Below are 26,207 nucleotides of genomic sequence, written 5' to 3' on the forward strand. Positions count from 1 at the left end.
ACACACAGTTTAATATTTAATATTTATTGTACTTTCTACATGGGATAGAAAAATGAAAGGAGATAGAGAAGAAAAAAGAAAAGGGGGAAAAATACTTGGGAAGGAAAAGACAGAAAGAAAAGAATGAAAGAGAAAAACCCTCAGCCTTTATATTTTACCTCTCAGTAAATAAGGTGTTATTAAGTCATTTCTTAGTCATTTAGGAAATAATTACAACAGAGGATGAAATAAGACAACCAGCTGAATATACTGATTTCCCATCTCTCAAATAATTCTCTACTAAGTACCAAAAAAAAGTGTGGTAATACACCCAGGGACCTGGAAAATCTGTTGCCTAGACTAAAAGTATATACAAAGTAAAATGAAAAGGTTTCAAATGTACAACGGTTTGCAAAATTTTCTGGTTTAGAAGCTCTGCAAGGGCAGGAATCAGGTCTTAACTCATGCCTCTCTTTCCCACAGAATCCACTATAAGGCCCTACAGGGAGTATAGGATAGTATTGGTTTTATCCACTGCTGGGAAATGGCACTGAACACATAGGCACCCAGACTGCTTAGAGAGCACTTTCCTCTTGTGGGTAACAATTCCTAGTAACACTATGATCTGGACAGTGGCACAGGCACCATTCCCAGGATTATGTGTCTAAAGATGGCAGTTTATCAAGATGCTGGCAACCTTCTCACCATTCGTCTTCTGCTAGTAACCTGTTAAAAATGTAGCACAGAGATTTTGCAGTTTATTCAACAGATGTGCTTCAGAAGAACTTGTATACAAGGGCAGTGCTTCTCAGCTTTCTTTTAAGGCTTCTGGTTTCTCAATATGCAATGGTGCCATACTCCACGAGTAAGGCAGAGTCTCTGCCCAGGGGCAGTTGTCGATATTACAGAACAGATCAATGCCAGTGTGGGTTATACAGGGATATATGGGCAGTCTAAGTCCTGATGCCTGAAAATAACCTGGGGCCAAATACAGCTTTTAGGGTATTCATAGATTATATTTTATAACAAATATTTGCCTCCCCACTATGTTTAGCTACTAAAGAGACACAGATTAACACTATATTAATAAAACAGCTATCATTTTAGAGTCCCTTCTATGTAATAGGAACAGTCTTAAGAGCTTTACATGAATTTTACATTCAATCCTCACAATACAGCAAAGAGAGGGGCAATGTGATTCCATTTTACAGATGAAGAAACTGAGGCACAGAGAGAGTTAGGTAATTACACAAAGTCACATATACAGTGAATGGCAGAGCCAAGATCTGAACCCACGCAGTCTGACTTCGGAATTCGCATTCACTCTAGAGGCAAGCAGTGACCACCTCCTTCCCTCTGAACTAAATTTGCCAGAAAACATGAGCACAAATCAAAATATCCGAGGCAGATCAGAGTATCTTCTTCTGATTCACTGTGATCCCCAAAGTTCAAAACTGTAATAATGTCGCAAGATGTAGGCTCTTGCCTAGAGGATGTATTTCTGGGTATTGTCCAGGTTATTCCTACAGATGCATTCATTTAAATACCTATCTAAAAAGAAATCTTTAAACTTCAAATTTCAGAGAGGAGGAAATCCGAGCACTGTGAGCACTGCCTCCTGGGGACATGCATCGGTTGTATCTAGTCAAGGCAAATAGCACAATGCCTTTCCACAGACCCTTTGCTATTAGGACATGTAGAGATGCTGTGAAGACCCCTCTCATCCTCTCTTCTCAGCCCTCAAAAAGAGCATCCTTCCTCCTTCTAACCAGCTAGTACCGGGGGGATGAGAAACGATATATGGGATCATGAAAATTTGGTGAGAAATGATATTGATTTAAAGTTCTTAAAGAATCACCAAAAGTTCTGGTAGGAAGATATCTTACCTTCATAAGATCACCAGCTATTACTGCCTGCAAAATTGCTGTGGAAGACAAAAGAGAGATGTCCCATTAGTAGAAGACCCTCTCATTAAAATATTATAAAGGGCTGGATTTTGGAGACACAGTCTACATTTGGGGCAGGAACCAGGGGAGGACAAACATGCCAAAGGGTGAATCTGGGAACAGACTAAGGCCTTCCCTTTAGCCCTTCCCTACCTGGGCACTCATCTCATACATCATTCTAGAGCCTACCTGAGCCCCCTCCAGCCCAGGGACAGTAAAGAGAACATGAAATTTAGAGTCACACATATTGGATTCAAATCTTAGCCCTGACGCTTACAGGCTGTGGAATACTGGGCGACTTATTTAACCCCTCTGAGCCTCAGTTTCCACATCCGTAAAACAGCAAGTCTCAATTGTATAGGATCCCTGAAAGGATTAATTCAATCATCTAAATGTTCTTAACTCATCCACTGATGCAAAGTAGGTGCCTAATCATGATTGTTTCTGGTCCCTTCTTTCTAGTTCCCTCTACTTTGTCCTTTTGGGGTTCAAAAATCACTAGTAATTTTGGTTGTGTGTTTTATAATTATAAATAAATACCTACTGCTATGGAAAGAAGGACAAGAGACAGTAAGGAAGAAACACATATGTTGATTATGTTCTGAAGAAAATAACCATATATTTAGCATAAAATTCATTGGTGATTCTTACAGAAAGAACTCTAGAAGTCCTAGGTAACCTAAACTAATTGTAAGACTATGTAGCCGAGGGGAAAAAAATATAAGTACATGTGCCTGTCATGTGGGGTGTAGAAGAGGAATGAGAAAATATAACTGATAAAAGGGGGAAAGAACACATGAGTGTCTAATGACAGTTATGGTTCCTAAAGGCAACATGTGTATTAGGTCAAAAATGGTCCCTTTAGAAGAATAATACTTAGATTCTAAAACTGCTCAAAAAAAAAAAGATTATTTTAAGGCTTTAAAGTCACCAAAAAAATTAGAAGATTTAAAATTTATTTTTCAAAGTGTCATTTTACTCTTCTTGTTTCAGAGTCTCTCATATAGAGTTAGCCAAAAATGTAGTATCAGGTATCAAAGTACATGGAGCCCTTGACCGTCACTGAACAAAGCCCTTGAAGCATTTATGATGAGCAGTTATGAGCCCTGGGTGACCAGAGGCAAAGGACCACAGGCATGTTAAACAATGGCCCAGGGCTGAGTGCCTTGCCTCAGACCAAAGCAGAAGCCTTGGAAACCTGTGGAAATGATGAGGGTTCCTTGAGCATATAGGAGGAAGAATAATGCAGGAAGAATAGAGAAAAAGGAAGAACAGGAAAGAGAGGGAAGAATGTTTCTTTTCCATAACAAGCTGTAAGCAATCTGCTTTTTTCACCTCCCTTTGGCTCCCAGCACAATGCTCTTTGTACACTATCAATGCACACCAATCAGTTGTTGAACTGATTGAAAAGAGAGCAAGGAGAAAAGGAGTGAGAAGGCAACGGAGATAAAAATAACAGCAAGGGAATTGATAAAACGTTATGCATCCAAAGAACCCAAGAAATGTGTCTCACTCCTCCTAGTATAGATGCAACACTGGGGTTCAGAGTGCAGTGACTCTCTCGGGGCACAGAGCCAACGGTGGCCCCATCAGCACCATAGTGCAGGTCCCTGTGACCAGTCCAAGCCTCTGTCCAGTGCCCTCTGGGAGGTCACCCTGTAGGAGCTCTACTAGGCCCTGTGAGGCTTACGGAAAATGGAAGAAAATAGTCTAAAGGTTATCAAGCTTATAGTGTTGTGGAAAAGGCATTGGAGTCTAATTCCAATTTCTATAATTTACTAGCTATGTACATTTAAGAAGTCATTCAAACTTTGTGAACCGATTTTCTTATGTAAAATAAGGTTAACAGCTGCCCTGCTTACCTCTCTATAGTAAAGATGAAACCAAAAAAGAGCTTTATAAATAGGGTAAGTTATATTGACAGACGGGGTAGACTACTTTGTGACTATACGTAAGTACATGAAAGAGACATACAGACACTTCAGAAGGAGCCCAGCCATGAGGGTAAACTGGTGGTGGAGTCAAGCAGACATCTCTCTGTTCATAGGCCCCATCAGAAGTGAGGCCTGGATGAAGGAGCCCGTGGGATGGTTGGTGCTTCACCCCAAGAGGTCAACTGTACCTCAGAGGACAGGGAGGGAGAGGCAGGGGAAAGTATGAGCAATTGCAGGTCTGGGAGAGCGACTCAGGCTGGGCTTTTATACTGTAGGATGTTCTCCTGACTGAGGTAGAGTATCCATTTAGGAAAGAAATAAGGTTAGGGAAATTGCCTGAGAAGGCAGCTAAGGAAGAGCCTTGAAACTTACGTGCAGAAGGTCCTAACAATGTAGAACCTGCGTTTTCAAGACCATATTGGAACATGTCTCAAGTTTAAAAGAAATAGAAAAAAGAAAGAATAAAGGGGAGAGAAAAGAAAAGTGAATTCGCTAATTTAAAGCACCAGTGAATAAAATTTGGTGCATATAAGCAATAAATCAGGATGATAACAAACATTCCCCAGGATAATACTATTGAAAGAGCCCTGAAAATAAATGAGTGAATGAACAAATGAATGAATGAATGAGAAGCTGGAGGAAAACTTACGCTAGCTGTGGAGTTCAAAGGATTGTTGGAGGAGGTGAAATTTAAGGTGACTCTTCCACAATAAGTGGATTTAATTAGGAAAGAAGATTTGGAAAATCCTTAAAACATGAAGGGAAGATATGAACAAGGACTTGGAAGTTAAGAGTCATGTTGTCTGAGGGGCCCTGGGAAGAGTTCTGCATTATCACATCTGAGGCTGGGTTGTCTTAGGTCATAACTGTAGAGTTCCTGAGGGACTGCTCCAGGGAGCACTCTATGTCAAGAGAAGGAACCTGGATTTTCATCCCAAGAGGAGTGAGAAGCTATGGAGGCACTAAACGTAAATCGAGGATCGTATAAATGTCCTGACACAGGCCAGTTCGATTCCGCCCCTTCCCTCCTGCAAACAGAGTTACGACCTGCTCTCAGCTCAACTGCTCCCGATTACCCCCATTACGGCGGCTTTCCATTGCTACCTCAGACTCACTCAAAAGCATTTTTATTTATGTCTTTTGGTTTCCTTCAGCCTCTCAATTTAAAGCCCCCATGAACAGATAGAAGAGCATATAAAAGAATCATAACCACAAATAATTTCCAATTGTACTGGAGACAGAAAACATGAATATTTATTTTTAAGTCAAGCAATATGCTCAAGGGTAGCTATTATGCAAACATTATTAGGCACAAGGCCCTCTTCTCTCCTGATTAATGTCCTTCCCTCCTGAACACTGTTGTTTAAGATTTGCTCTGCATAAACAGAGCCTGAATCCATTAGTATTCAACTTCAGATAATAACCTTCTGAAAGAGCAAGCTTAAAAACAAATAATGAGTTGTTATGATTACAGTATTCTTCTTTATTATTTCTTCAGCTCTGAGCCTGCCTTCTTGCCTTTTCCAAAACTCCTTCATACTGAGGCAACAATGCTCCCAAATTCAAAAGAACAAGGGAAGTCAAATGGCCAATGGGACACAAGGGTTATTGAGTAGGTGGATACTAAGTTTCCCAGACAATTAAATCACATAAACTTAGACAGTCAGACAGAAAAGTCAGGGGGTAGAGAACTGAAAAGTTTGTCAGTTTTAGAGTTTAGAAGTTGAATCATTAGTTCACAAGAAATGGTTTCTTTTTCCCTCAGCACTGTGCCTTCCAATCAATTGCTAAACAGTAAACATCCTGAGAGAGAAAGCTGGAACTGAAAAGTCAGGACTACCAGGAAGGAATCACTGTCTTCCTTCTCACAGCCTCTCTCCTAGGCCTGGACTCCCAAAAGCCCGGACATCCTTAGCCATCCGTGCACAGAAGGGAAAAAATGACTCCTATCCCCTGGAATCACGACGGGGAGAAAACAGTCCGAGGGCCCACTGGCTGGCTCGCCTGCTTCTGCCATGCCAGGCCCTGTTCAAGGTTGACCGTACAAAATATACTCCATCCTCTCAGAGAGCTGATGCTTTGGCAAGAAATCCAAATTAGGAAGGAATCTATTTTAATGGAGTCTAGAATCATACTGCCTGAGTTAAGTCTTGTGAGTACCATTAACTAGCTATAACCTTGGGCAATTAACCAAGCTTCAGCTCTTTCATTAGGAAAATGAAGATAAAATCAGTTCTTTTGAGACTCTGCCTTGCAAGTAAGCTCAAGAAATAGCGACTCTGACCACTGTGGTCTTCTGTGTAGAACACCATGGAATACTGATGTTTTTAACACCATTACACAGAAATGAATCACTTTCTTCTATGAAATGAGAAGTTTAGACTAAGGTCAACTATAGTTCTAGAACATGCCATATGACTACTTCCAAAGGGATAGTTTAAGGTTGTGAAGTTTGCTTTGCAGACAAAAATATTTGTAAATAAAAAGTATACAGAACTTGGCAAAGCCACATGTATGTTTATAAATCTCAATAAATCAACCAAAATAACTACGCTGTATATAAAGAGTCACAAGCCTGAGCATTTATGTCTATTTAAAATTTTAATCTTTCATGTTCAGTTATTTTTCAGTTTTAAAATTAATATTGTTGCTGAATTGTTTGTCACTTGCTAATGATAGCAGTCATGTAGATCTTTTTTTTTTCAATTGTGGAAGAAAAAATTAAATGTAACAACAAAAACTGTTGAACAAAGAATGGCTTGTGGAGGCCTAGGCGGTAAAAATCAGTTGATTCATTGAGAATCATAAATATACGTCTGGCTTTGCCAAGTTCTGCGTACTTTTTACTCCTAAATATTTACATCTGCAAAGCAAGAATCACAACATAAAACTAATGCTTCAGAAGCCATATTCCACATTGCAGAGCTCTATTTGGCCTTAGTTAGTCTAACCCTCTCATTTCATAGATAAGGAAAATGGGGCTTGAGAAGTAAATGGACTTTTCCAAGGTCACACAGATAGTTAGCAATCCAGCTGAGAGACAGAAGGGCGCTTGTCTCTTTTATTTTTATTATTTCTTTTATATTTTCTTTTATTATTTCTGACTCCTAGGTCAGAGTTCCTTCCACCATGCTGTTTCTTCTTTAACTTGGAGCAAGGTGGGCAAAAATTAAAACAACCCCAAATAAAAGGTTCATAAATGCATCACATAGAAAATCAAGTCAATTTATGGCTTTAGGCTGAAACTCTTTTTATGCCAAAGCAGACACTGAAAAACAAGCATCCCTACGGCGAATGTCATGTTCACAATTCCCTTGATCTGATCACGACAGGTGTCTTCACACTTTTCCTTAATTACTTATTGCTCAGCCGCCGGAGAGTCTGCACTGTCAGACGCCCAAGAGCTTACTTCTCTGAGATACATATTTCTGCATAGCTTTTCCTGCATTTACCTTATCAGCAGCATTCTGTCCAATTTTTCTACTTTGTGAGCAGCAAGCCCTGGTACATGAGCAACAAACTGTGAAGGCTTAGCTCCCAAAATGGAATTTAATATAATCTTGAACCACAGTTACGTGAATCAATTACACAAAGGTAATCTAACACACATTTAATGGTAATGGATAACTATCGTGAATTATGCTAATTAGGCATACAGGAGGAAGCAGCTCATGAAAATGACTGATAATTGATATTACTTTACATAGTCATACTGAACCTAAGACGAGGTGAAAGAAAGGAGGAATTAGATATCTCTAAAGACCTCTGCATTTTAATCTAGGCCTCAAGGAAGTTTCGACAATTGATAATAAGATCCATGCCAAGTTCTTTGCTAATCATAGCTAGAATACTAAGGGTTCTTAATAATATATTAGAACAAACTCAAGATTATTCTTATAATGACACCTAAACCTGTATCAGTTCCCTATTACTGCATAGCAAACCATCCCAACATGCAGCGGCTCTAACACGGCAATTATTTATTTTGTTCAAAAGCTGATATTTGGGCTGGGTTAAGCAGAAATATCTGCTCTATGTGGCATCAGCTGGGGCAGCTTCACTGAAAGCTCCAAGCGCCACTTTTCAGAAGATCACAAGCCCAACTGGTAACTGGGAGCTCTGCTCGTGCGGGCTTCCTCGGGTTGCTTGGGCTTCCTCCTGAAATGCTGACTGTTTCAAAAGCAACCATTCCAAGGGAGCCCAGTGGAAGTCACCTTGCCTTGGGAATCACACAGCGTCACGTCCGCTCTGCCGCAGGCTTGAGTTCGCCCATTTTCAAGGCAAGGAGGCACACACAGCTCACAGCTCGATGAAAAGAACGTCGAAGTCCTGCTGCAAGAAGAATATGCGGGATGGGAGATACCGCTGCGGCTGTTTTTGGAAAACACAAGCTGTCACGTCCCACGCTTGCATCGTGATGTGCGAGGAGTCAGTGGGTTGGTGCTGACCTTCAGTTAGGGTTGGGAACTGGCCAAGGAGGGTAGCTTCTGTCACCTGTGTGGTCTATGGGAGTGTATCTGCACACAGTGTCATCTGTTTTACATCATGAGTAGCTCAGCAGATAAATAAGAAAAGGTGGAAGACTACTTATCAGAACGACCAGCTTTTTGGAGCAGGAAGTGGAAGGCAAGTAGAAGACCCTGCAGACAACAAATGTCGGAATTCTGTATAAGGTGTGCTCTCTTTAATCATCAGATGTGAGAAGAGGCTGCCCCTCCTCTGTTTCTTCTCCAGTCAGGCAAACACTCACAGAACTCTAGTCCTATATCCCTCACGCTCTGCCCACTGGCGTCTCCTCCACTGGTGAAATATGGAATGGAGGGTTACAGAGCACACACCTCACATAGTTTGTCATCTTATCATCTCATCGTCCTTTTGATGAAGCCATCAGTGGCATCTAAGGGCCACGAAATGCTACAGTGGTCTAATACTCAAATACCACCTGTGCCAAATCCCTCTTAGCATGTGCACCCAGAGATGGAAGACATAAATAGGTTTTGTCTCTCTCTAATGACAGAACTAATCCTCTAATTCAATTAGTCCCTGCTAATTGAATTCGTGAATGTATATGGGTTCTTTCCATCTGCTACAGTGATCTTTTTGAAGCTGCTATTAGCATGGAAGAGGTTTCCTGTTTGGAGAAAAAATAAACAGCCCCCATCCAGTGTTCCCTCCTGGCAGAAAACGTGCACCTTGCTGCCAGAGGACCAGGACGTGCTCCCTTCAGAAACAGTCAGTTCCATTTCTCTTATACAGCACTGGAATGATCTATAAACAGTGCAGGAACCAGATGTCTCTCCCAAACATCCCACTTGTTTATCTCTTGTTGTGAAATTGTTCTCTGGTTGTTTTACATGTTTAAGTCCCATCTCTGCAATTAAGCCACAAGCACAGGGACTGTGTTTTTAAATTTTTTCCTCTTTGTTTTATCCATACTCCACCTTTCAATGAAAACTCTATAGTACAGGAAATATATGAAGTGCTTACTAACTACCTGGTGGATACTTATGGTCTGGTGATTCAGCTGGCTATCATTTCAATATTCTTCAAACTCTGGGTCAAGGAAGACGTTCTAAGGAATAGAAGAAAGTCTACTTTACTGGCCCCTGCTACACCTGGCAGTAAATTTTGGAGCTGAAAATAGTTCCATATCTTTTAAAGGTATATAGTGGTGTTCATTAGAGGCAGTGACACACCATGGGTCAAATGAGAGCCTTACACTAAGCAATGATGCCTGCTACTTCCTAGGACATTGGTAGTAAGCCTTGGCTCACTGTTGAAACAAATGTCATAGGTTAATTAATCTGCCTTGGGCATTGGGTTAGAGAAGACAAGTTCACAAGTTAAGGGGCCAGTTGGGTTCATACTCTTCCATAGTCACAACATGTTACCTTCCACCAACTGTGAAAATATGTGCTAACACTAGTCACTGGGGGACCAGAGAAGTTCTTGAAAATACCTTCTTGACAGTCTATACAGCTCAAAATTAACGTTTTCTCTAGTGGTGACAGATTAATATTATCATTTTTGGATGAAGTGGTTCGACACACTTTTATATAGTACCATCTTCTAAAGGAATATCCAGTTATTCCCATAAAACTAGAAAAATATAAATTCATTTTTAGCATCAATATTATAGAATCCTATCAACTATTTTTGTTCAATAAACATTACGCTTCCATCCACAGGGAGGTTTTTTCCTATTTGTAAAGGGTTTCAATCTGATTACAACTTACTAACTTCATGAACCCTAAATAATTACAGTACACAATAACACTCTTTCTCCTTACGAATAAAGTCATACGTACTAAAATGCTTAGCGCACTGTAAACTGCTTTAGCAACGTAAGAGATTAAAAAAAAAGAAAGTTCCAGTATTCTCCAAAAGTCCTTCATCCCTAGAATGTTGAGAGAATTTAATTTAGATTGACACACTTTGTTTATTTTTGCTTTCCTGGCATTTGGATGATAAAGCGTAATCCTGAGAGGGCAAGAGAAATGGAAGAACTAATAGATAAGGTTCTCGTGAGCCTCACAGATGAGAGGACGGTGTCAAGAAGAGGAGCTGCTGCCGGCCTCAGGTCCTAATGCCGTTTGCTGAGGACCTTCACGAGAGCATCAGGGATTCGGCATCATCCCTTCCCTCAACGTCAGGCTGGCGTTCCTCCTGTGATGGGTCTCCTTGAACTCATGTGATGTATTTTAGCAGTGTCCTTCAGGACCTCTAAGAGGAGCTTAGGTTGAAGTGTGCCCCCATTTCATTCAGTGATAGCTGCAAGCAGATCTGACAGGGCCTGAAAGTGATGGATGGTTATCGGTTTTAACCAAATATCAAGACTGCATGGGAAATGGTGTTTAAGACCAAGATCCACGTACAAATGAGTGGGCTCTTGAGCTCAAAAAGATGATAGGTTTATAGGTCATCCAGTCATCGGGATGTCCTTAAGTACCTTATCATCTCCTAGCAGCACACTGACCGCTCTGTCAGGTAAAGACCTTTGGACTGAGAAGAAGACTAGCTTTAACCAAAACACTCCTCCCTGGAGCGAAATAAAGCCAAGGAGGAGGTGACACAGCAAAAGTCACTTTCAGGGACATACCAGCAAAATGCACATACAGCAAAAGTGTACCTTTTTCTAAAAAGGTAAAATTTCTAGCGTTTGTCCTTACTTGTAAGTGTGAAGACAGACAACACCATTTGCATCTGCAATGAAGTTATAAGAACAACACTAATTTAGGCTCTTTCCCATATCAACATATGACAGATATTGATTGGAAACAGAAAAATTAAGCATTTTACTTCAGAGAAATGAAAAATTAAGTTTTAACTTTCACTTCAATATTATGCTAAGTTAGGACTAAGCAATATCACACCTTAGAAGCAAGAATTATAAAGCAAATGGTTAGTTCTGAAGCTTGCAAGGATAAGATACAAAGTAGAAAAGACTTCAGTATATGAGTTGAACTTCAAAGATATTTATTAAAGATCAGATTTTACTGTTCAGTTGCTAAGAGAGAAAAAAGTAAAACTAAACCTTCATTCTTCTTAGGGATTCATATACTCTAAAGACAGAAAGGTGAGGGCATCTATAAAGTAACGTGTGTACACTTACACAACCACATGTAGCTCTGCTTGCTAAAGAAGTAGGGTGATGTATGGGATGATTTCCTAGGGAATTTGTTAGAAATTGTTTAAAAAGGGAAGATTTGCATTGGTAAAAAGATGGCAGGAGCGTTCTCTATAGAGAAGACCGGCAGCGTAGAGCCATGGAGGACAAAGTGATAAGCAGTTTCACTTGATAAAGAAGCAGAACTGAAATGGGAGCATGGAGAAGTGAGTCAGAGAGTAAACAGAGGGTGCTTCCAAGACTCAGAGAGCAATGTGAGGTCAAACACTTTTTAAAAAAATGTCAGTGAAAATCACTCAGCAACTCCATTTTCCAAATATAACCTTGGTCATGCCTGTCACTCTTTTCCTTGAAGATAAAAAGAGCTTAAATCTAGAGAAGAGGAAAAAAGGAAAGTTCGCTGGGAAATCAATACCAGAAGAAGAACGTCTTTGGGTGGGTCATGCTTTCCAAGAAAGAGAAGCCCTCAGGGTCAGTTAGGGAAGATTCGAGAACCAGAGAGACGCATGGTCAGAGAAACAGAGCCAACTGCTGCAGAAACGGTATGGTTTAAACGACTTTTTTGCTATCTTGTAAAACACCACTCTCATTTTTTCGCAGAGGCTGAAATAACTGCCTTCACTTCCTAGAGTGAAAAGAGGGGATGGGAATGTCACCAGACTGAGCAAAATTCAGTGGATTCTGGCTGCTTACAAATCCCTTTTTCAATAAGCCATGGGGCTTTGCTTTGTCAGGAGAGAAGCTGGAAGCTGCATAATTAAATAGTAATGTATTTTGTTACCTTGATAAAGAAAGCTGCCAGTGTGGAAGCTGCCTGCAGCATTTATGTGCTTTGCAAAGTTTGGTTTCCATCTTTTCGAAAAATGGGTACGTGGTGAGGTGTGAAAATAGCAGTGCTGTTTGTCATCACAAGCAGAAGTAACAGACTGGCACTCAGCTGCAGGAGTCCATACACTAGCAGGGCAGAGGTGTCTCTACAATACCTTTCCAAAATGGCAAATGACATTTTTGGTTTTGCCTCATGTGTTTCATTGTGCAGTATTCCTTCCTAGCTTCGATGCCTCAGTCTACTGAACAGAAGGAGCCTTAGATGTCAGCCAGCTCAGGGTGCTCCGTGAAGACACCAAGGCGTGAGAGCAGCGCTCTGCCTGAGGTTACCCAACCTGCAAAAGGCAGAGCCAAGGCGGTGCCTGGTCCTTCCCACGCCAAGAACAAGGCTCTTGTCTTTGCCTGATGCTACCATCCACGTTCAAGTGACCACTGCCCAGAATGACACAAGTCTTTCTCTGTCCATTGGGCTCCCTGAAGGAGATGTTTAGTTCCAGTAAATTTATAAAACAATAGGCTTAAATAAAGTCATAAGTCCGTGCAAATAGATCTATCGGGTCTATTTATAGAAAAATACATTCCCATTTTCGTTATTTGACATTGATAGTTTTTCTTGCTCTCGCATTTTTACACGCCTGCTCTGTCCCTTTCTTTTGTTAATATCTGCAAGCAAACTGTGTGCTAGGCATAGAGCTAAATGCTTTCCCCATATTATCCAATTTATTCCTCACAGTAAGTCGACTAGATATGTAGTATTATTGTTATCACCCCATTTGAAGGATGAAGAAACTGAGGCTTACTGGGGTTGACAGTTGCTCAAAGGCTACTGTCTAACAGAGCCAGGCTGTCAGCCCAGCATGTGAAAGGCTGACGAGGGAGACTTTTCTCCCCAGCAGGGGACCACACTGCCCCCCCTTATGTGGCTGTACAGACTGTCAGATAGCACTACGGTATCGCTAGGTGATGAAACGAGGTCCTCTCTTCCCAACATTTCCCTGGTCAGCCACGAGGGAGCAGGTTTAGTTGTCTCCATGCCCCATACTTTTCTAGCTCTGATGAGGGAAGGTGCAGAAAATAAAGCTGCAGCACCGGGGAAAGGAAATGCTGTGGTAATGAACTACTCATAGGTATTGTGTGGAGTTACACTGACTGGAAGAAGGGATGTTGCATGAAGCTAAGAAAGTCATACCCTAAAATTCAGAGCATCTGGGAAAAGAGAATTGACACAGAAAGCCGGCAAAATGAGGAAGGAAGCATTTAGTTAACTTCATTATTTTGAAAAAGAGGGGCTGGACTGATGACTATTTTCCCAGCTCTATCCAGGACAGCACGGGCCTAAGGAGCTATAATGGGCATCATGGGCAAGCAAAAATACACACAGGAAAAATGTTTCCAAGATCCTGGAATGTACAGGTTGAAGTAACACATCCAGGATTAACTTCTAGGAACCACCCTAAAATAGGAACAAGGTATTCTAATATTTTGCAACTGGTACTCGTGACAAGAGAGGCTTAGTCTAAGACCTTGATTCAGTTGCCAGCACCCACCCAGTTCTTTGCAAGAGAAAGCCATCAAAATAAAAAACAAGCTTTAGGTAGAGCAGATTGGGTGAAAAGTTTTCATTGGCTATTAGAGTTTCTAGTTAAGTAGAACACAGACAAATGGAGTAACAATTACAATGATCCTTATATAAAGACGGTACTACAATAACTGCCAATGTACCTGCTAGCCCCTTGGTTATATGGGTAACCCAGATAATATCATTCTACAGAGTAAAGAGCTTAAATAAACAGTAAAATTTATAAAGCAAGCGCAGTTCTTCATCTCTGCTCTCACAGATGATGACACGCGGACCAAGCCAGTCATTTCCCACTCCCTTTTTAAACACTTACCTGTAGGACAGGTGATGTATCTGTAGGAATGAGATCTATGAAAGCTTCATTTGTTGCTGGAGGATCCACGACACAACGGTATTTGATGACCTCTTCCCACCCATCCACTTAAAAGCAACCACGAGATTAGCCTTCATCCCTTCCTCTCTCGACCTTCTTATTTTGCAGTGTTTTAAATACTTTAACTTAAATATTCTCTGAGGCCAAAGGCAATGTAAAGCAAAATTGTATGTAAATCTTAGTAAAGAATACTCCCCCCCTCAACACACAGACATCTATAATAAGGCTTCAAAAGCTAATTAGGTACTGATCACCAACACCACATTCCAAAGAACCCAAAAGGATCAAAGGATTTTACAGTTACAGTCAGATAGATTTGATAAGGGGGAATGAGAGAGAATAGTAGGGTCAGGAAAGAGCTAAAGTAATACAACCTGATTTTGGAAAGCCCCGGGCGGGGGTTGTTTTGTTTGCTTGTTCTGTTTTATTTTGTTTTTAATCAGCAGTGATTGTCTGTTTTCCTAGGAAATGTGAAAGACTAGCCAAGGAAAAGCATGCTGTCATCTTTTTTTTTTTTCTTTTTTTCATGCTGTCATTTTTGTTCCTTTCCTTTCACACAGCCTTCGGGGAGCGCCCAGTGAGACCACCATAAAAGGCCATCTTTTCAGCACATTAGTAACTGAATTTCTTTGGAAAAGGACCAGCACTAACCTATCCTCTACAAGAGGGAACAATGTTAATGAGGCTACAATGGAACTCAAAGATTTGTACTGGAAGGTGCTGTTTGCCAACACCACATACTGCAGCAAATGTTACAGTGAGACTTGTAGAGAGGGAATCAGGTCTGTGCCAGGGCATGGCATAGAATGGGGCAACATTTCTATTCATTGAGTATAAAGTTAAATAAGAAGGGCAACACCACCCATGGAGAAAAAATTTGGAATACACTCAAAAAAACAGTCAGCGAATAGGGAAGGATAAATCACGGGCATTTGAGTTGTTAGAAAAATTCATCATTGTTTGTCCTTAGACTTGATGGAGGTGGTTCGAAAACACAGAATTAACGAGCACAGAGGAGGGGCTCGAATGAAGGACAATGGAGATGGCTTGCCAGAGAGATGGTAGGAGGGTACGTAAGCCATATGGCTGTGTGAATACAAGGGAGATGGGATCTGGAGAGGGGCCCCCAAGCAGGAAGTAGAAATAATTCATTCAAGCAAGTAAACAAAACCAGGGTGAGGAAGAACCTCAAAAGGGAGCACTAAAAAGTTTGAATCTAAATACAAAAGCCAGTAGGGAATCCACAGTCATAAACTGAATTGGGGGCAAAAAAACAAAAACAAAAAAACCCTCTAGCAACTCTGCATTAGCTAGCCCAAGGTCATTGTGAAGTGGCATACTGCGATGGCCAATACTGGAAACTCTTCCTAGCAAGGCAATTAAAGATCTGCAGATGTTTCCATCTGTATCATTAGCCAAGCTTACTTATCACATTTTACTAAAAAATAGCTTATAGAAAATAAAAAGGAAAAACATCTAACTTTCTTAATCCACTCTACTCTTCTGGTCATAAAATAATTGTCTTTCTATGTGATACTTTCTTAAGGAAATAGCTACCTTTCAAGAATTCTACCTTTTTAAGATTGAGTGCTACTGACCGGAAATTAGATCCCTGTTTCCTTGCTTATGGAAGTATGGAGGTAAAATAAGTGGACAAGAATATAGCTTTAAATTGTTTTTCTGTGTCAAGGGTACTGCTCACTGATACAAGAAGAAAAAAATAAAATCTCTTTTCTAACGACCAATTCCAACCCAATAATTATGAGGTCTCCTTTCAACAAAAAAAGCAAGATTTCCTATAACATTAGCTCAAAACTTAGCCATGCTATTGACAGACTATATAGACGGGGGCTAAAAATGGGATCTGGATCTAGAGTATGAGTTTGGATCCTAGTTCTACACATGTGACCTTGAACAAGTCACCTAATAGGTTTGTGCCTTAGTTTCCTCATCTGTAACATGGGAATAATAGTAGTACTATGATTGTTGTGAAAGTTAAATATATATAAAACATTTAGAGCAGTTGGTTCAGTATGTAATAGTTTGGTGTGACCTTAAAGTTACTAAACCTCTCTAAACCTCAGCAGAACATCCCTTAAGCCACTGCCTGGAACTTATTAAGTTTTAATAAAAACTGACCTTGTTTTTCAGTTTTAAGTACACGTAAGAGTATATTATGCCAAAGAATTTCAAAGGAGTAGTTGAACTTATTTTTGCTAAAACACAAGGACCCAAACCATTAATCCCTCCAACCTTAGTTTCTCAAAAATCAATTATTCTTTAAAAAATTTTTTTAATTTCAGGAGGTATCATAGATATTTAAAAATATATATAACTCTCAAGATATGTAACTTTTATTCGAATAAAAAAGAATATAGTTTTCTCTTTTTGATAATAAGGGGAATGAGCTACTTCCTTAACAATTTAAGCTAAAATCCTAGATTTAAAAAATCAGGAAATGTGGGAAGATGGTGGTAATAGTTGCAGCAGACTATTTGAATATTCCTGAGTCTCCACATATAGAGAGACAGAGGAACCAGAAGAACCAAAAACACATGGTCAACATTTAAGACAAAGTAACAAGATACCCTTATAAACCTCAAAATTACGAGTGGCTGGAGAGAAGACACCGAGAGTCAAATGACCTGCATTCTATCAACGTCTGTGCTGGAAAGCACAGGGAAGCAGCAGGCAGCTGATGGACCTGAGAACAGGAAGCCTCAAAACAGCCAACAGGTGTTCACTGAACAGTACAGTGGGCCAAGGTGAGAACACCTACGGAAACTGTCTGAAGCTTTTCCCATTCCCACAGCACATGAGTGCAAGGGCCCCCAGTAAGGACTAAAAGTACCTGGAGCACTGCAGCCCCTGTAAACTCTTAAAACTGACCATCCAGGGCTCCCCTTCAAGATAGGACCCAAAGTGAGGGTAATCTTCTAAGTGGAGTACACACTGAGCAGAACAGGGACAACAGGAGTAAAGGAAAGAGGTCTGGATAAAAGCGAGGCTAGGGGTCAAAGCCAGGAAGTCTGAGAAAGCAAGCTACCACATTAACAATACACAAAACCAACACAAGAAAGAGCTCTCTGAAGTTAGAACAGCTAACAAGTGTTTTTCTTTCTAAATTTCAGAAAAACTAATTTCATATAAAGTATCAAAAAAAAGCATGTAAAATCTCACATGAAGGGAAAAAAACAAGAATAAGGAACAGAATAACATTCCCACAGATAATGGAAGTGAATCACAAATACTTGCTATAAAAAAAAAAGTAGTAACGTACTGTTTCAAATGAGCTTAAAGACACATGATACAAAGAAATATCATGTATCAGAATTAGAATAACTCAGAAATGAGGTGATATTAATTCAACAAAACACTAAAAATAAAAGAATAAAACATTTTGCAAATTAAACTAGAAAGAACACAAGAACAAATAAATTCAACCAATAAAGCCTTAAGTAGAAGAAACAAAGAACTTTTAAAAATCAAAAAGAAAAGAATGTGAGAGAAAATGGCAAAGGTTGAAGATAAGCAAAGAAGATAAAACAAACATACAAAATGAACTTCTGAAGAAAACCAAAGCAAAAAAACAGAGCAAACACTTAATTCAAGAACACAGTTCTGAAGTTTAAAAAATAATAAACTTTATATTTAAATAGTGTCATGTCTCAAAATGATCTACATCCAGGCATATTTTCATAAAAATACTGAACATTAAAGGAAAATAAAATATCCTTTGGGTATTAAGACCAAAAAAAGTGACTTTTATAAGGAGAATATTATCATTAGACTTTAATGGCAAATGCTTTATGACAGGAGAAAAATGTAATATTTAAAATGTCAAGGAAAGAACATGTGCCCCAGTGAGTTTGTATGCAGCACAACTAATTTTCAAGGGTGAAAGACTCAGACCAACTGCTACTGTATGAAAAAACTGGTTTCCTAAGAAATCTACCAGAGAATGTGGTTCAGACAACTAAAATAACTAGAGAGACTTAGACATAATGACTGGTGATGAACATTAACTAGTTACTGTCATTATCTGAATACGATACACTCTGAATTAATGTCTCTGTGTTTCCTATGCATTCTAAACAAGAACCAAACAAGCATCCACACACAAAAACTCACAAATGGAGAATTTAATTTATATTAATCAAGTTTGGTAGTTTTCTCTGGTGACTGGAAAACCTCTCTGAAGGACTTAAAGAATTCTCGTGCATAAAGGCCCAAGGAAATGAGCAGCTCACCTAGAATAATCTTAAATGGACATGAATAAAAATCAGTAAAAATGAACGAGAAAACAACTTTGAAAAAATTATCTGGGATGCATTCCAGAGAAACAAAGAGATATAAAATAGGGAATAGAGGGTAAAACATATATAGGATAGCATGAAAATATCTAACATGCGTCTAAATGGAATTCCAGAAGGAGATATATAGGGAAGAGAAAGCATTCAGGTAATGTTTGTATTTAAATGTCTGTGTTAGAAAAAAAGTAGAAAAGGAATAAAAATAACCCAAATGATTAGAAGGAAGGAAACTATAAACATAAGAAACTAATGAAACAGAAGACAAATACATAATACAGAGGACCAATGAAGGTAAAAAATGGTTTCTTGAAAAACCAGTAATATAAAGGGCTCTAAGCCTCTGGTGAGAGGGAGAGAGAGGTGGAGGGGAGACACACACACACACACACACACACACACACACACAGCAGGCACAAACAATATTAAAAATGAAAAGGTAGATGTAACCTCAGATCTCATAGAAGTTACACAGACAGTAAAATAGTATTTAAAAATGTATGCCAAAAAATGAAAAATAACTTTAATAAAATGGATGAATTCCTTTAAAAATAGTTACCAATACTGATTCAAGAAGAAATAGAAAATCTATCTCCTCCAACATTAAAAAATACAAATCTGTCATTGAAATTTTCCCCACAAAGTGAATGCCAGCCCCAGACAACTTTACTGATGGGATCTTCTAAGATATTCCAGAAATAGATAACTCAAGTGTTACACAAAGTCTTCCAGATGTTAGGAAATGAGGAGATGCTTTCCAATTCATTTTATGAAGGTATGAACATCATACATGCACCATACTATAAAAAAGAAAAAAGCCAATCACACTCACGAATATGGAAGTAAAAATTCTAAGTAGAATATTAGTAAGCTGAACCCAGCAATATATAAAGGAGATAAATGTAATAACCAATTTGAACTCATCTCATGCATATAATAGTGGTTTCTACTAAAAAAATCAATGAAGTGCACCATAGTAAAAGATCCAATGAGAAAAAGCATATTATCATCTCAAAAGATGAAAAAAAATTCAGTAAAATTCAATACCTGTTGAATTTAACAAATTTGAATGAAGGAGAAAATCCTTAAAAGTCTATCCACAGAACAACCACACCATCAACACCATGACTACCTGCCAGTGACCTTCACAAGTAATGGTGACTTGTGGATGGCACTGACTTGGAGGTCAGGAACAAGGCAATACTGCTATCTCTACGTGTATTTGATACAATACTGAGTGTTCTAACTGGCACAGAAAGAATGAGAAAGTACTCATACAGAGCACAATGACTGGAAAAGATGAAACAAAGTTCTCAGGAAAATACTTTCCTCACAAAAGGACCCTTCAGATAAAGTTTATGAATATAAAAGATTAGCAGGAATCCTGATTCAAGATTTTGAAACAAGATTCTAAGTCAATTGCCTTTTAATACACCAACAATGTTCACTTAGAAAATACAATTTAAAAAATATAAAATCTCACTAAAATGTTAAGTACTTAGGAATATATTTAACAAAAGATGGCCAAAACCTTCATGAAAAAAATCATAAAACTCTGTTGATAGGCACTTTAAAAGGTTAATTAGTTAAAAATAATTAAGTATAAAGAGATGTGGTTTGAGATGAAAAGACTCATTATCATAAAAATATCAATTCTCTTTATACTCATGTATAGATTCATGCAATTGCTGTGATAATTGCAACACAAAACTTGATAAGCTGATTCTAAAATTTACTTGAAGAAGCAAAAGTACACATACAATCAAGACACTCTTGAGGAACAACAAATTTTAGGTATCTCCCAGATATCAAGATTTCTACCAAAGTTACAGCAATTAAAACAACATGGTATTGTACAGACATAGACATATGGATAAATAAAACAGAAAAGGGAATCTGGAAACCCACAAATATGGGGAGACAGAACAGGCTTTGCAAGTCAGTGAAGGAAAGTCCCTGTTTGAAAAGATAAACCACAAACTGGAGAAAATTTGCAACACATATAGTCTACACAAATTTTTTACCTAGAATACATTAAAATGTTTATGAATCACTGAGAAAAAACAGCCCACTGGGAAAAAATGGGCAAAGGAAATAAAGAATTACATAGAAAAGTAAACACAAATGACCTACAAATATATGAAAAATGCTCAATCTGATATGTAATTATTTAATGCAAATTAAAATCACAAGATACCATTTGACATTCCTACCAAATTGGCTAAAAATTTTAATCAGTTAATATCAAGTGTTGACAAAGGTGGATTATTAGGAACTCTTACTGCAGTTGGGAGTATAAATTAGAATGATCACTTTGGAAAACAGTTCGTCATTATGTGATCAGTTAAATATGTGTATAACCTACCACCTAACTCTGCCATTGCCAGGTTTAAACCCTAGAGAAATTCTTGCAAATGGACACCAGGAGGAGTTATGAAAAAGAATGTTCATAGTATTGTTTGCAATAGCAAAAAGAACAAAAACAAATAAAGAAAGAAACCCTGGAGCCTACCTAAACATTCATCAGCAGAATTTGGGTATATAAATTGTTATATAGTCATACAACAGAACACTATACAACATGAAAAATTAATGAAATGAATATGATGCTCATCAGCAAGGATGAGTTACAAAAGCATTATTCTGTACCAAGGAAGCAAATCACAGAAGAGTTTGCAAAAGAATTCAATTTATAAAAGTTCAAAATAAGCAAAACTATACACATATACACACATATATGGAATACATATATAAAATATATATTTATACACACACATATATCCATAGGTGAAATATGCATACGTGTAGTAAAATGATGAAAAGAAACAAGGGAATTTTTAACAAAAAAAGCAGAGTAGTAGCTATCCCCATAGGAGAGGGAAGAGAATGTAATCAGAAAGGCAATCACGAAGCTTCCAGATGACTACAAGTATTTTATTGTTTAGACTCGGGGCTGGGTACACAGTAGTTCCTTTGGTTATAATTTAAACTGAGCAGATAAATTTTATACATTTTTATGAATATTTCTATTTCAGTAAATGTATATATACATATATATTTATACTAGAGAGAAATATGAATCTATGGTATTTGAGCCAGAGACAGCCACTGATGTATTAAAGAGCTTTAGGCCACTCTGCAATGCGTTTCCCTGCACAACCCACTGCAAAGTAAAACTGCCTCAAATCCTGACAGTGGCTCGTCCTTGGGGACTTAACACTGGTGATTATGGCTGTTACAGTTTTTATCTCCAGATAGCCTCCACTCCCATTCTTGTTCATTGTGTTACTGTTGCAACAGAAGAACTACCATATAAAGTGAGAAAGAACCATTTTTACCAACAACAGGTCTGGGGGCTAGGACAGGAGAGGGATACCTGCTTCAGACATGCCAGGGGGAATCAGATTGTTGGCATTTCCTCTCAATTAATGTCTTTTACTTTGTAAGTGAACAGACATTGGTTGGAAGCTGACCCTCTGTCAGTGCCCCAGCACAGAGGCATTCTGAGAGGCCATAAAGCAAGCAAGCTAAGAGGACAAGACAGAATCTGAGAGCTCAGAGCAGGCGAAGCAGCCTGGGAACCCACCAGAGGTGGCTCCAGGGGCAATAGGCACTAAATGCAGACAAAACTTGTAGGACAGGGCAATTCATCACCATCAAGCTTATCTACTGACAAGGAGTAGGACTCTGGCTTCCAGCTGTAACATTAAAATGTAACGTTCCCCCTGGGACTTAGCATGGCAGGCTTCCCTGAGCTTCAGTTTCACTCAGTTAACTAATTATGAGAGAATGTGACATTGGTATTTACTTTTTCTACTGAGACAAATCATTCCCAGCAGGAGGGAGAAGTTGTTATTTTTGGTCTGTTTTGTTTTGTCATTAAAAGGAAATTACTCACACAGTAGTAAATAACCTCTTGTTAGAGGGAAATTTTTTTCTTTCTATAATTCTATCAATTCACCTGAATGCTGACAATCACTTCTTTTGTTTTCTGGGGACATGGTGGGTAAATGAGCAAGAGTGGAGTGTTAGAACTGGGTTTGAAAATTAACTCTACCACTAACTAGCTGTGTGATCTTCAGCAAGTTATGTAAGTACTGTGAGTTTCCCCCACTAAAAACTGAGGAGAACACATTTACTGGGTAGTGTGCTTTGTTAAAGATGAAATGATGTAGCTGAAACACTTTAGCACAGTGTCTCTGCACAAGAAGCACTCAGTAAATTTTAGCCTTTATTCTTAATGACTGATACTCTATGATAAAAATAGAAACATTCTACATTTCACTTATGCCTTATATCATCAATTTCCCATATCTAATGATCCCGTATCTAATCAGAAACTGTCCCTTTACTTTGTCACTGCAGGCTAAATTGTGTATTAACCATTTTACTCCTCCTCACCCAGATATAAAAAGGCTTCCAATAAAATTTAATATTTAATGATAATGCTGAAAGAAACATTTTTCACACCCCTTCTCCTCCCCAGCACATCTTTTAACTTGTCAAAGGCAGTATGTAATGCTGAGCAAACATCATAATAAACACATACTTCCTCATCCACTGCTGACATCAACAGCATTATGTTCAGGGTGCTTTTAACAAATTGGAAAGTGATTTCACAATTGAACTCATAACAATCCCATGAGGTAGGCAGGGTAGATACGAATAGCCCCACTTTACAGGTGAGGAAACTGAAACTAAGAGGGAAAATAACAAAGCCACGATATCCAAGCACATTTTCCATGAAAGGATAATCTGAGGGGATCGAGAAGGTCAGGGTTATTGGACTTTGGAAAATTAGATTTTCTCAAGAATGAAGTCTGTTCTGGGGATAGCCAAAGTGACCAGTCAGAGAGAGGAATAGGATCACTGGTGGAAAGCAAACAAAATAGAAAGTCAAGAGGCACAGAGCTTTCTTTTCCAATTTCACAATCCATTTGCCCAATGTGCCTCGATTTTTCTACCCATAACTTTGAGAAAGCAAAAATGCTACTTCTTACCCCTCTTACAAGTACACTGCAATGTCATTATTGTACACAACACAAGCTTGATGACATGATACTCAAGGTTTTATACTAGCCACAGCAAACATGAACACTTTAAAATGTATAAACATAAGAAAACACATTTTAAGTACTAATAGAAAATCTTGGTGATAAAGAAAAGGAAAAGAATATTTTTCTAAGGATACATGGGCTAGAAGATATGAAAATTAGGTAAGATTAGATCAATCAGCATTATAATTTTACATTACATATTTGAATCATTTTTTGAAGTTGCAGAATCAACATTTTGAAGCCATGAAAATGTAAAAGCCCTCTAATTTGGATAATGTTTCTTTAACTAATCACATATACCCACTTCTTAAAATAATCGATTCTGAAGTGCTGTTAATACTGAACAAGTCTTCCGGGTAGTTGTCACCGTTCAGGACTCCCCAGGACGTTGACACTGCTTGCTGATAGCCCATAACCCTTAAGAATCCCTAGCGGACTACGGAATTGTAATTCAGAAGCCCATCCCCCTTTATTCTGGAATGGGAGATTAAGTTCTTACAGACAGGAAGGCAAATGCAAACAAAGGTCATTAAAGGAAACCCTAGTTCAAAATAAAAACCAAACACAAGTTTCTGGTTTATCATTTGAACCGGAAAATCCAAGGACCTCTAAATATGCAATAAAAAAACCTAGTCAATACCAACATCGATGAGCAAAATAGCATATAACAGTAGGTCATCATTAGGTGGGTGATGCCTAATTCTGACTTAATAGGCCTGAACATAATTTCCCCTATGATTTTTCACAGAACATGATACAACTTCATTCCAACACTGGGAGAGACTTTATGATACGGCAGCAGAACAGGCCTACTTAAAAACTCCACCTCTCTCTAAGTATTCAATTAATGAACATCTTTTGAATGTTTGCTGTTTGTTGGGATCTATATCAAAGAACTCACAGTCTAGCAGGGGAGACAGGTAAATCAAGCAACCAATTTTTAAGTTAAATTCTAGGATGAAGAGAAATATGCGATACAATGTTAAGTAGGGCAGAAAGCTCTCACGGATGATTAACCATGCCTCAGATGGTAAGTATAAATTGTCTATGGCAAAAAGGAGGAGTGACTTCTGTCAGAACAGCCTGGCTAAAAGCAGGGAAACATGATAAACGTGCTGAGTTTCAGAAATTAGATGTAGTGCCGCATGGCTAGAGCACAGAGAGAACGGGAAATATGCCAAAGAAGCAATGAGCAGTAGAGGAAGACAGAGTCCATCACTTAGGACTTTCTATACCATGTTTAAGTTCAATATTGGAAAGATGAATACAATTATTGGTCTATTGAAAAGATTTCATCCTACAGGCAATGGGAGTAGATTTTTACCATAATCAGTTTGGTGATATGTAGGTATACAGGGAAATAAAAGAAGGAATTCTAGAGGTATGGGTATGGCTATCAGAAGACAATTTTAAAAGTCCAAGTAAGATATGGAGTGGCCCTAAATGAAAGGAATGGGGATGGAAAAGAAAACAGAGGTAAAAGAAGTATAAAAAACAGAGTTGATAGAATTTAGTGGCCAGGTAGCAATGGGAGGGTGAAGAGGAAAGCTTAAAACAGCTGTCTTTTTTTTTTTTTTTTAAACTTGCTTGGCTAAATAGATAATGGTGCCTTAGCTGAATTAGGGACAGCATGAAGTGGAATGTCAGTGGTACTCTTAGAGTCCTGGCTTATCCCTCTTTTATAAAAGATTAATCGAATTTCACTTTGTATTGCAGTACGTATGTGTCATTTCACTGCCCCCTTCCCCAAAAGGGAACCAATCAAGCTCCTTGAGGGAAAAAGTTCTGTATCACACATCACATTGTCCCTGCACATAGCTCCATATAGCATATCTGTATAACATGATTATATAACATAACTGACCCATTGTAAACACTTAATAAAACATTTCTGAATGACTGATTGAATAAATGTACAACTCCAAACCTTAGATGTGTCAAAACTACACATTTTATCCTTTGAATAAAATAGTCATCTCTTAAAATGCAAATAACTCACCTCAACTGCATAACAACTCAGACTACTACCAATTTCAGACTCATAACATTCTCTGCAAATCTCAATGTCCACTCTGGAAGGGACTTCTGGAAATATCTACTACAAATCCCCACTTTAAAGGTGAAATCTGTGACTCAGAGAAGTTACATGACCAGCCAAAAGTCACACAGAGTACAGCTGACGCTTGAACAACACGAGTTTGAACTGGCAGGTCCACTTATATGAGGAATATTTTTCAATAGTAAAAATACAGCACTACAGCAACCGCAGTTGGTTGAATCTGCCAATATGGAGGAACTGCAGATATGAAGGGCCAACTCTAAGTTACACACAAATTTTTGACTGCATGGAGGGTGCCCCCAGCCCCTGCATTGTTCAAGGGTTAACTGTATCTGGAGATGGGACAGAAATCAGAATACATTAAGCTTTGAAATATTGGTCAACCAAAATAGTTGTAACAGATTTGAAGATAATACAAGACATCAGATTTAGCTAGAATGCATTAAGTTTTTAAAAGCGCTTCATATTGTGCACTAAAAAAACACAAAGTGAACATCTTAAAGACATTTTCTTAA

The 26,207-nt window shown here is 38.6% G+C and overlaps 1 protein-coding gene across 2 annotated transcripts in view; it reads right to left on the reverse strand.

The window, feature by feature from the left end:
- DGKI (diacylglycerol kinase iota) overlaps nt 1-26,207 on the reverse strand; it is a gene marked incomplete at its 5' end in the record, with an annotated part of 459,522 nt that overhangs the window by 24,384 nt on the left and 408,931 nt on the right. For both annotated transcript variants that reach the window (XM_081244467.1, XM_081244466.1), the window contains one exon: nt 1,866-1,903. In XM_081244467.1, the coding sequence (XP_081100593.1) occupies nt 1,866-1,903 (38 nt within the window). The remainder of the gene's footprint in view (nt 1-1,865; nt 1,904-26,207) is intronic.

This window comes from Mesoplodon bidens (assembly GCF_964165515.1).
Source record: "Mesoplodon bidens genome assembly, chromosome: 9".
NCBI classification, from domain to species: domain Eukaryota; kingdom Metazoa; phylum Chordata; class Mammalia; order Artiodactyla; family Ziphiidae; genus Mesoplodon; species Mesoplodon bidens.